The 12,538-nt window shown below is 25.4% G+C and overlaps 1 protein-coding gene across 4 annotated transcripts in view; it reads right to left on the bottom strand.

The window, feature by feature from the left end:
• LOC112600142 (echinoderm microtubule-associated protein-like 2) overlaps positions 1-12,538 on the bottom strand; it is a 50,857-nt gene that overhangs the window by 9,942 nt on the left and 28,377 nt on the right. For 3 of the 4 annotated variants that reach the window (XM_025347306.1, XM_025347305.1, XM_025347307.1), the window contains exon 6: positions 11,861-11,944. The exons of the other annotated variant lie outside the window; for it this stretch is intronic. In XM_025347306.1, the coding sequence (XP_025203091.1) occupies positions 11,861-11,944 (84 nt within the window). The remainder of the gene's footprint in view (positions 1-11,860; positions 11,945-12,538) is intronic. 4 annotated transcript variants of the gene reach the window in all.

The raw sequence follows: 12,538 nt of genomic DNA, 5'->3' as shown, positions 1-12,538 counted from the left end.
CTTGCTTGCGCCCATCTACATGGAACAGTTTAAGAACTCCTGATTACACAACATGTTTCACTGTAAAAAATTCTTAATCACCCGTAAACTACACAATCTGTTTTCCTATACTTATTGAGACTTACACATCTTGTCATTACGCCAACATTTATGGTTTTCGTCATTGCAAATCACTCCAATGAACGAAATAGAAAAAATGTATGTCATACTAAGATTTATTGAGATTTATAAAATTAAACTCAAATCGCATATAGTTGATTTAGCAAATGAGAACTTAAAATAAAGGTAATTCGATTTTGATTTTTAATAATTGATTTTAAAGCTATATTTATACTTTTGTAATATTTTTTATATGTACATAAATAAAATTATATATTAATATTTAGTATAGTAATATATTTATACAAATTATTTTTTACTTTAAAACAATAAGCTATCGAAAATAAAATGCCGATGATATATCATGAATAACGTATAATATATACTATATAAATATAAGATTTTTTTTTTTAAATATATATAATTAAATTATAATTATACGGTTATATGTTATACAAGTTTGTTTCTTTTTAAATTACGCGTCATTTATCGATTTTACGTTCAAAATGCAGATTATAATCGTTAACCTATATTGACGGTATTTTCAATAATTCACGAAGGGCAAAGGTAATTTGTAAAAAACAATCGCCAAAATTATGGCTAATATATAAACTACATATTATATAGTAAACTTTATACTTAGCATAATAATTTATAATTTAAATAAATTATAAAAATTAATTATTACTGTACTAGACGTCGTTTAAAATGTCCAAACATAACACAATACAATATATAAGTACAGTACAGTACAATAGTAAAAATACATAATTATGCTCTAAATATTATTAAAATACGTAGCGAATTATCTATTTCAATCGCATAATAGGTATGCATCATGTACGCTAAAACGAAAATATACTATTATGTATATAAAAAAAAATTATTATATCTATATACATGATCATAATATGTATAATTAAAATAATGGGCGAAAAAAGTTCAAAATCAATATTTTTTGTTTAGAATTAATAATTGAGCTGCTTTGAGAATCAAAACCATGTATTTCGTGACCTGTCAAAAAACCTATACATATTTAATACGATGAGCCTATAATATATAAGGGAGTTGCCTATAAATTGTAGTCACCGTTTAAAAATAGGCAATTTATTAAAGTAATCTGAATATATATAAGAGTCGTTCAAATAATAACCTAACCTTGAGATGTATCCCTTTTACTAAAAATCTATTATAGATTAGTTGGTTTCCAATTTTCTCAGTAAAATATAATTAAGTGAACACACATTTTTTAACCATTTTTACTGAATTAGTACTACGCACATATGATAATGGTATATCAAAAATAATGATTTTTTTTAAATGATAACATTTTCTTTGAAAATAATTTTTTGATGAAATATATATAGAATATTATGTCTGTTTAAAATATCTTATTTTTTTATACGTAAATAACTATCGGTTTATACTCAGATATAATAATAATTACTATAATATTTGCTATACTATTTGATTTAGTAACTACAATAAAGGTATCCGTATAATACATACTATCATGCTTTATTTAAATGGATTACACACATAATTGTAAATTCTGAATAATTGCTTAAAAGTTCAAATCAAATTAAAAGTGATTTTAACAACATATTAAGCAGAGAATTTTTCAATTACGCACTAAACTTAATAAATTTTTTTCTAAACTACAATGCAACTACATTTATTTATACCTAATATCAATAAAAAACGTATCATAGAAACGTCAACATACGAATTTTGTATGAGTTATGTAACGTCTACATTTTATTAGTATAGTAAATTTTGACTAATGAGAAAAAATAAAGTAACATCATCAAAATCAATTTTGAAATCGATAATTAGTCGGTAGCGTAGCCAAGAAGGGCATTTAGGTGTAATAATATCCCTCCGATTGATTTTTTTTTCTGTTCTACGGTATAATTATTGATATAATAGCTGCTGCCCACTGCCGCTCCAGAGCAAGTTTAAAAAACAGCATCATTCTCCCCCCCCCAAAAAAAAAAATGATCTGTAAATCTTGACTACGGTGAATACAGATATGCCAGTAAAAATATGCCACTGAAAACATTTTACGAAATATGCACAAATCCTCGTACACCTGCCTATTTTAAATATATAATAATATAATTGCTGTATATGTATAAATATTTATTATAAATATCATATTTTTTCATAATAATCCAATATTAATTAATGCTCTTCAACTAAATTACAAACTTCATAAGATTTATTAATCGGGTATCTCAAATATATCAGAAACGAGAAAACAAAGATTAATAATTGTCTTATACTTCCGACGGATAAACCGACTTCACTGTAGTAAAATTTATGTCACGACAATACTGGACCGGTGTCGCGTGAATAAATATAGTTTCACTCAGAAATAAAAAAAAAACCCAAAAACCATTGCGGAAATATTAATTCGAAAATCGTCTTGCAAACACGCACGGAAACTACGACAAAAGCGGGGGCAGCGGCGGCGGCGGTTGCGGCGTCTTGAACGCTGCGGATGCAGGCTTCGTCATCGCACCAACGACGGTCGCGCGCGCGACGCAACCGCTTCGGGTACTGCGCTCGTTATTCTCGGGCCCGCATCCGGTGGCGTAAACGCTGAAATCGCCCGAGTCGTGCTTGAGCTGAACGTATGCAGCCACCGACGTCTTGGCTTCGGCCAGCCGGCTGCTGAGATTTTCCACCTTCGCTTGGCCGTCGTGGACGGCGTCCCGCTGTTCGGCCAACGCGCGCGACGCCGTCTCGGCCGCCATCACGGACTCGCGGTACTCGCAGAACGCCGCGTCCATCCGGTTGACCAGGTCGAACAGCGCGGCCGTCGACCGTTCCTTGTTGTCCGTGGCCGCGACCAACTGGCCGGCCAGCGACCGCTCGTCCAGCGCCAGCTGTTCGTCCAGATTGTGGCTCGCGGTCGTCTCGTACGTCAGACACTCAATCAATTCGCGTTGCCGCTCAAAGCACTGACCGCCCGAACACGCAGCCAACACGTCAGTCGGAGGTTGTTTGGGCGGCTGCGGCGACGACGACGATCCGTTTTTTACGACACAGCTGTTGACACACACGGCACACACGGATAAGCGTCGAGGGCCCGGATAAGCGGTGTAGGTTACAGAACCTTCATCGAACACGGATTTATAGGCACCTTATGTGTATAGATAATTATGTAATACAATATCAAATTAAGAATATTTTAATTTTCGATTCGATTAAGCACAACAGTGCGTGGTATAGGCGGCGTTATAATAATACGTAGATTGTTGTATCCGTACCTATATGGAACTAAAATAGTCGTGTCGTACGCCTTGTTGTTAGGTTGAAATTGTTTACATCATTTGAACCACAGCGCACGGTGAGATGTGCCCATACGGCCACATCTACGGGGGTTTTAGATTTTTTATAAATTATACGTATTTTAAATCCCGGGTACTTACATAAATTTAATTTTTTATTGCTTTGTAATAATTATTATATAGTATATGTCCAATAAGTTAAAATAGTTATTTTATTATTTATTCAACTTGAATAACGATGGGATTTCGTATACACCTAATAATTAAATTTTATAATCATAAATTTAATTCTAAAAACATATTTTTACAAAATGCTATAAAAATAGCTAAATAGACACTGTAATTATTAATCTGGACCTGATTTGAGCACACAGATGACCAGAGTAACAAATGTATATCTAATCACTATAATATAATCTACCACTTACAAACGAATAATGAGTATCATTACATCAAATTATGTGCATTATATTACGGTTTTTTCGTTATAAACGCTGCTTTTGGAACTTAAATTAAACTTTTACAAATTGTTTTTTTTTCGCGAAATAAAAATGTAGGACTTATTGCCGATTTTTTTTTTAAATTAGCCGGATTTAATTTTTAAAAATTCGACGCCTTTATTATACCTACAAAATAATATGATTTATATTTAGCTATCGTATTGGGTAACCAAGAAATACCTAACCCCCAATGTAAATATATAATATACATACAAAAATGTAGCAAAATAATGGTAAGAGAAAACAATAGCGCCTAAAAACGTATTATACATCAAAGATACTATCTTTGTACGATGATTGATAACAATAAATCGAAATGGGTATTTTATTGAACACCACTATTAACTTGAATAGTTTTATAAAATTTAAATCGACTAACGTCTAACAGAGTACCTATATAATATAAAAACAATATTGAAAAGATTAAAATCTATTACATAAGTAATATTGTATTGTTATATTTTATTCACAAAGACGTCGTTTTTTATTTTAATAATTATAGGTATTACTATATAGAAAATAAAGTTAAAAAGTAGTAGAGACAAGTGTAAATATACGAAAAACTTTCTATTATACACAAATTAAAATATTTCAATATAATATAATCGATATTTTAATTTTAGGTAGTATAAAATATAGTACTTAATAGCTAATAGCGATTTATAAATGAATCTTACGAATTAACAACAAAAAATAAAACAAGCATTTGTTCTGATAAAAACTGTTTTTTTTTTTTTTTTAATTTGGTCATCGTTATGTGATATGAATGAATTGAAATAAAAATAATAAACGTCTTTTAACTTATAAGTAATTTATAATGAAAATTCCAAATAAATATAAGTATCTACACCTATAATAATATATTATACATATGTTATCAATTAGCTACAAAATTAAATTATGTAGAATATATGTATTATGTATATCATATGAAAAAAATATCGACAATTCTATACCTTTGCTGCGCGGCTGCGATTTGGACCCGAGACAAACCGCACAACTTATCGAGTGAAGGCACAGAACTTATATTATACATTGAGTAGATTAGTTCTGATCGCGTAAAATTAAACACTGCAAACAACAAAAGCCACCGCCTCTTCATGGCAAATAGGATTTCAATATTTGCAGATTTAAATGAATAGAAAAATAAAAATAAAATTGATTGAATAAATATTATATTTTCAATTACCATGGAAAACAATAATTAATAGCTTACATACACTAATACAGAATATCCATAATTCGAAAAAAAGTTTTCAGTAAATTAAATATCTATAAAAACTGTTTAATTGAGAAAAAATCCCAAATAGTTTTGTTTGACTCGACATTAACATGCAAAACTACTATTATAATTTCACAGTGTATCTCGAAATGTATTTAAAACATTATTGTTTGACATTAAATTTTATTTTTCTAAAATAATGTCACCCATTATTTTTGTTTAATTCATTAATCATCCTATTATGAATAATGTATATGCCACCTATAAACATTTACAATTTTTAATGTGTTTGAATATTAAAGTCTTCTTCAAGCATACATATTTACAGCATGTTCTATACAAAATATTTTAATACTGAAAATAGTATTAAATGTAATGTAAAATATTTTTATAGTTGAAATGAACTCTATTAATGGTTAGTTAAGAACATTTTTTTAATTATACTTTTATAGAAGTAAATAGTTTAAATTATTATTTATGGCTTTATTTTACTATTTAATATGGTCGTTGGTTATTTAATTTATTATTATCAATTAAAATGCAAAATGTTTAATAGGTATTGGTAAAAAAAAATTATACCATGCGTTTGGTTACAAATTCTATAAATATATTAAATCATTGATTTAAATTTTTTTTTTTAAATTACTAATTTTAATTAAAATTATAAAATGTAGAAAAATGTAACTACAAAGAATTTATTATAAAATATTTCTTTTTTTACACGGGAAGGTTAAATTAGACTGTGTTAAATAACAGTAATAACACTCCTAGAAACTTCTCTAAATCATATCTTCCTACAAGATTAAACACGTCGATGTTTGTACAATAATAACTGTACTGAACACAATTAATACCTACACTTTATTTTAATTTAAAAACAATAAAAAAACTATTATATAAATCCTAACCATAAAATGCATATTACTTAGTAGCTGTTTGTAATTTTTTATTTAATTGCTAGCTCTAGTATTGGTTAATATCAGCCCTTTAAAATTTGTCTAACTCTGTTATCTGACTAAACTAACAAATATGGTAAAAATTATTGAAATACAGCCGTTACATAATGTATCGCGAATGTAACTAAAATCCAAACACATTTCGCTACCCTAATTTTGTATAAAATTCATCTTTTTTATTGAAATAACATCTGTCCTTTTTATCCATTCCAAAATGGTTACTGATTTATTTTAGGGTATTTTATTGTTGTCTCCCTTCCATAAATCTACAATCATCCGATAATCGATCAAATCTATAATTCTAATACAATAAATTGCTAATATAAAATTAATAAATAACTGAAAATAGTTGTACTTATAAATTGCACACTATATAATGTATATGCTTAATACTTATAATTTATAAGGAAATATAAAAAAATAATACTATTAAATATTAATATAGCCCTGTGACAAGGGTGCCGAATATTTTTAACGTATAGTTTTTGATCGAGCAATAAAATATAATAATTCATTATTTTACTTAAAATATAACATCATTATAGTACTATATACAAAGCGGATGATAATACTACGTGAAGGTAAACCTATCACATATATAAAATATAAATATTATTAACGATGAAATTAGCATTTATATATCACATACTTATCTGCAGTCGTCGTCTTACTCTTATTGACCGCAGTTGTCGTTTTACTACTATTCTTATTATCTGCAGTCGTCTTACTACCACTCTTATTTTCTACAGTCGTCTTACTACCACTCTTATTATCTGCAGCCGTCGGCTTGCTATTACTCTTATTATCAGAAGGCATTGTTTGAATAACTCGGCAGTTACTGGTCACTGAATGAAATAAATGTATTATTATAATACTATATTATATCGAACAAAAATAATTATTGAAAAACAAATAGCTCGAATAACTGAAAAGTAATATGGGCGACGAACGTTAGTAACGGTCGTATGAAAAACGTGCACTGTCGGAACACGATACGAAACAATGTCACTGGCGTCAAATAAACGCCTATATATATATGCACGGTATTCCACGACGCCCGTCCTTGTCTACGAACTGCGGTTTTCTACAATCATTACTAGAATGCGCATCTCCTCTCTATCACACATAAACAACCCACAATTTATTATTGAAACTAATCAACTTTAAAATCCCAACGTACAAGGCCAAAGCAATACTTTTAATGAAACCAAAAATGATATGTTCAAATACAAAAGTGTATGATAACAATTAACAATATGTTATATTATATGTATTTACATAATATTATTTTAATCAATTATTTTAAAATGATATATTTATTACTATACGTATTAATGTATTAAACGTATAATGTAAATTAATATCCACCTCCCAACATAATTTTCAATTAACAACTCTAATACACTATCATTTTTTAATTACTATTCTGGAATAATCATATTAACACCTAAACTACACAGTGAAACATTACGAAAAAAGTATATGATCGACAATCAAAGTAAATACAATAAAAAAAGAATAAAAAATAGATTTATCACTTAGTAAAAATGAAAACATCATTTTAAATTATTTATGAACGCACATAAAATACCAATAAAGAAATCTATAAATTATTACAATAACTATAATAGGTACTGCTATAAAATTCTCTTTATATATATTATACTCTTTAGCCATCAAATAAAAATTTAAAACAAACGTACGAGTATATGAACTTTTTATTTAGGTAAGTGAAAATAAGTTAAAAATAGTTTATAAAGTTATCGGTTAAACAAATAATATAAGCAAAGTTAGTTAATCACCTTAAAATATATGAAAATGAAAATATCTACTTTAATATATAAAAATAAACCTTTATATTGTATTTATTAATTTTGTTATGTGATATGTCTATGTTTAATGTAAATGCATTAATAGTTACTACAAATCAGACTTTAATACATGGTATAAAATGAAATTATTCAGTCGATTCAGTTCGTGGATGAGTGATCATCAAAACGTTACGTACTTTTTTACATAATAATTGTACTAAATAAAAATAATATTAAAAAAAAGGATTAACATAAAAATAAATAATATCTACCTACCTATTATATAATATACAGCTAATAGTGGCTAGGAAATGTTCGATGATCGATGGAAAAATACTTTATAAACTTTCGAAAATCAATTAATATAAAAGAATTTCTTAAAAGAATTCATGTTACTATATATATAATTTTAATTTTAAAGCAACTTATCAAATTATTATACAAGGTCTTACGTAAACTTTTTATGATATTTTAATTTTAGAAACAAGTTATAAATTAAATTTTAATTTTTAAAATACAACTTATTTCAAAATTAAAATAATTAAAAAAGTTTACAGGTCTCTAAATAATATTTTCACTTTTAAATTTGATACGTCAATTAAAATTTATATTAAAAATAACGAAGTAAAATGGATTTCATTTTTTTTAAATGTAAAATTTAGTACGTTATGTGTAATAGTGCGTGCTGTGCGACATATTTAAAAAAAAAATTTAAGTAGCATAAAAATTTGAAAACATCAACAAGAAAAGTTGTTTTTTTAATAATTTATTTTTTATTATTTTTTCTGAGTGTATAAAAAATTTTCTTTAGAAATAAAAACACTGGATCCCAATAAAACTCTTATAAGCGAGAAATTTTATTTGCATTTTTATAATTAATGGTTAATTAGCTCTGATTTTGTATTAATTAATATGTATAATACTAGTAAATACTACATAACACGTAATTATTAAATGGTAAGTGTATGTGGGGGGGGGGAGGAGCGATATTGTTTATTATGTAAATATTGTAAATGTGTAATCCATGATCATAAGACCAATTAACAAATAAGAAAGTTAAGCAGATATAATATATTTTTTATTAAAATTGTGACGTTGAAAATTTAGTGTTCCTAAATATTTTTTAGTATTTTATCATAAATATATCGAGTTTATTTAAAATGTTATCGGAATTCACACGAAATAATATTTTTCTGTGCGGTTTTCACATAAAAAATAAATAGATATTAAATTTAAAACTTTTTACACATTTAATATAGTAAATAAATAATCATAAAACCGCATTAAAACGGTATTAATCATAGTTAAAATTCTCATATTACGAATATATATTATATTATCAAAGTTTTTGTATGAATTACTAAAAATTATATTATTTATAATTTAATTTTCAATCAAATGTATCATACAATTTATTGACGTAAAATATAATATTTCAATAGGTATCTACTATTTAGGTATCTGATGTATTTAAGCATATCTACTGCTATTTTCACAGATACGTATCAAGATATGTTCTAGTATATTTTAAAAACTTATGTAGCAGTTTTTATAATTAATAATTATAGTTTATAATTTATAAGTATGCAAGTCATTTATATAAATATATAAAATATTAGATACATAGCCATATAAATATTTTAGGTAAATTCAATTTTGAAAAATTAAAAATGATTATCCACAGTTTTTAATGTCAACAAATTAATACTCATATTATTCTTTAAATTTTTTTACTGTTGATCAAAGCTTAACTATTATGCTTTAAACAATCTATCTTTTAACTTAATCATAATAAATATTTTATTTATCCTTTCAAGTTTTTAATAGACTACTAATTGGTTAATACAACTGTATTGCATTAAAAATGTAATTTTTATGGAATTTTCTAAAATTTGCAAATCAATGAATGTTTCTGGTAGCAATTTGAATCTAGTTAGAACTTTGAGGGGATCAAAAATAAAAAAATATTAAGAAAAACATAACCAGTTTTTGACAAGAACGATCTTATTTTTTGTTAAAATTTAAACACGAATAATCATAAATATATGATGCTTGAAAATTAAAAACTTGCATCAACATTTTCAGACTTAAGACCTATAGTTTTTTTAATATTTTAGTTTATTTTTTGACACTTAATATTTTAGACATTTAAAATGGTTGCTTATCTAGATTTACCTATGTATGATAATAGATAATAATTTTTTTAAGTCAAATATCTTAAAAATTTAATTTAACACTCTTCATAAGCTATTCTTTCAGTAATTAAATAATATCAAAAATTCTTAGTTAAATAAAAGGTTTAGTGTAAAGTCACATCAATATTTTATGAATATTTGAAGTTAAGATTTTAACAATAATAAATAATAATAAATTTAATCTGATATAAAATATGACAACTAATCATTTTATATTCCTTACGATTTCAGTATAAATATCTTACAACCACATTCAAAATTTTTAACAATTAATGTCTTGTATTCTGAAGAAAAACGAATGTGTAAAATTTCAAAACAAGTTCCTTTACAAAGAAACTCATCCAAATACCTAAAAGATGGGTCATGGGTATATTAAAAAACAAGAATGTATATTATTTAAAATGTTAATTTGATCAATGTGATATTGATTCCACCATATAGAGTATAGAAAAATACACTAGATTCGAATACACTAATTTTTAGACATAATACCATAATTAAGGTCTGATAAATTCTAGCAACATTTTACTTTATTGATTAATTACATTTATTTAGAAAAAAAAAATCAGCGGATAGGATATATAAATCTTAAATAAAATACTATCTAAAATTATTATTTTCAATACACCAATTAGAGAGATAAATTCTTTTTACAATTTATCATAATACTCTATTGAATTTATTTCTACATATATTTAAATATTCTTTAACCATGTAACTTGAAATACACTAGTACCTACTCCATACATTTAAATTATAATTTTCTATATACAATGACATTTTTAAAATATTTAAACTAATTATAATATAATATACTATAATATCATAAACCTGTTCACACCAATAGGTACATGATATTAACTAATTAATCAATAACATTAATTTATAAATTCAAATTTAACACAATGACCTACTCAATGATGAGATTAAATTAAAACCTAATATTTAACTAGGAGACTTTTCTGGTTTTCTTATTGTAATTATTACCATGATTATCATAAAATTAATTTCAAACCATTTTTTTATTATTTTAATTGTTTAATTTATGATTAACTTATTAAAAATATTTTAAAATTAGGTAATTTTCTCTTTAATTATTTTTAAACACATTTAAAATACGAATTACCTATCTGTTAAGTAGTAACAAAATATAATTATAGTTTATAAATTATAAGCATATAATACCTGTAATTTCTTTCATTATTTAAAAATTTTATTACTTAATTAAAAACAATCGAGTTTAAGTATCCAACTCATTGTATAACAAAATGTTATTCAATAGAATATTCTATAGTTCTACACTTCTGCTTTAATTTTATGACTATTATGGTATTGGTTATAAAAACTAATATATTCAATATTTATAATCATTTAAAATTCATTAATCATTTTTCATGAAACTTACTACTACACTATTAGTGTATATATCAATAATAATTTGGCCAAGTTAAAATGTCAGATCACACAAAATAAATAATAATTTATTAATAAAGTTATCTTCATTGCAAAGATATCTTTATGATATGTAAAATATTTACCTCTCTACCACTATTATAAGATAATATTTGATCCAAATAAAAATCTTAAAATTAATGTGAACACAACATTTTTCTTTACTTATAAAAATTGATTCAGAGCAAAAATATTAAAAAGTTTCAATATTTTACTCTATAACTATATTATTATAAATTGTAAATTATAAAACAATAATATCCAACTTATTTTATAAACCTTTCACCAAAACCTTTTTTAATAAAAATAAATTTCAAACATTTGCTTACCCATGCTTTTGATGATAATGGTGATTATGATTTTGTTGTGGCTGTGATCGCAAATTCAAATTAAGCAACGATTTTGTGCCAAGTCTACAATTTTACAAATTCACACAACATGCAAAAACAAATACAAACATTATAAATACAAATATTGAAAATTTAAGAGATACGAGTATATACTGATTGAGTTTTGAATATACCATTTTTTTTTTATACTCGTTTCATTGATATTACTTGTTTATTACAAAATTTAAAATTTAGTTAAAATAATTAAAATTTCATTTAAAACTAACATCAATTTCTGTTGTAAAGAATGATAATATAATAAATTATTTGTTACACAGTCCCATAGATATTTTTATTTCAGGCACAACTTCTGTACAAACAAAAGTACAATAATCAATAAAATTTTGCAAACATACTGTATCTTTTAATGCTTATTTTATTTTATTATTTTACTATTATTATATTAAATTAATTAAATCTGTAGAGTAAAATTGTGTCATTAGTTAATTATTAATCAAGGTAAGATCTTATTGAGGCCATAGTTATGATTAAATCTTCAATTATTTACATTAGTGATGCCTTATGACTTATAACAGCAGTTCCCAACTTGGGGTACGCATACCCTTAGGGATATGTGAGATGATCTTAAAGGGTATATAAAAAAGAATTTGTTTATTT

Source organism: Melanaphis sacchari, unplaced genomic scaffold (genome assembly GCF_002803265.2).
Source record: "Melanaphis sacchari strain LSU unplaced genomic scaffold, SCAv2.0 Contig61_pilon_pilon, whole genome shotgun sequence".
NCBI classification, from domain to species: Eukaryota; Metazoa; Arthropoda; class Insecta; order Hemiptera; family Aphididae; genus Melanaphis; species Melanaphis sacchari.
This window is presented reverse-complemented; position numbering and strand designations above follow the sequence as displayed.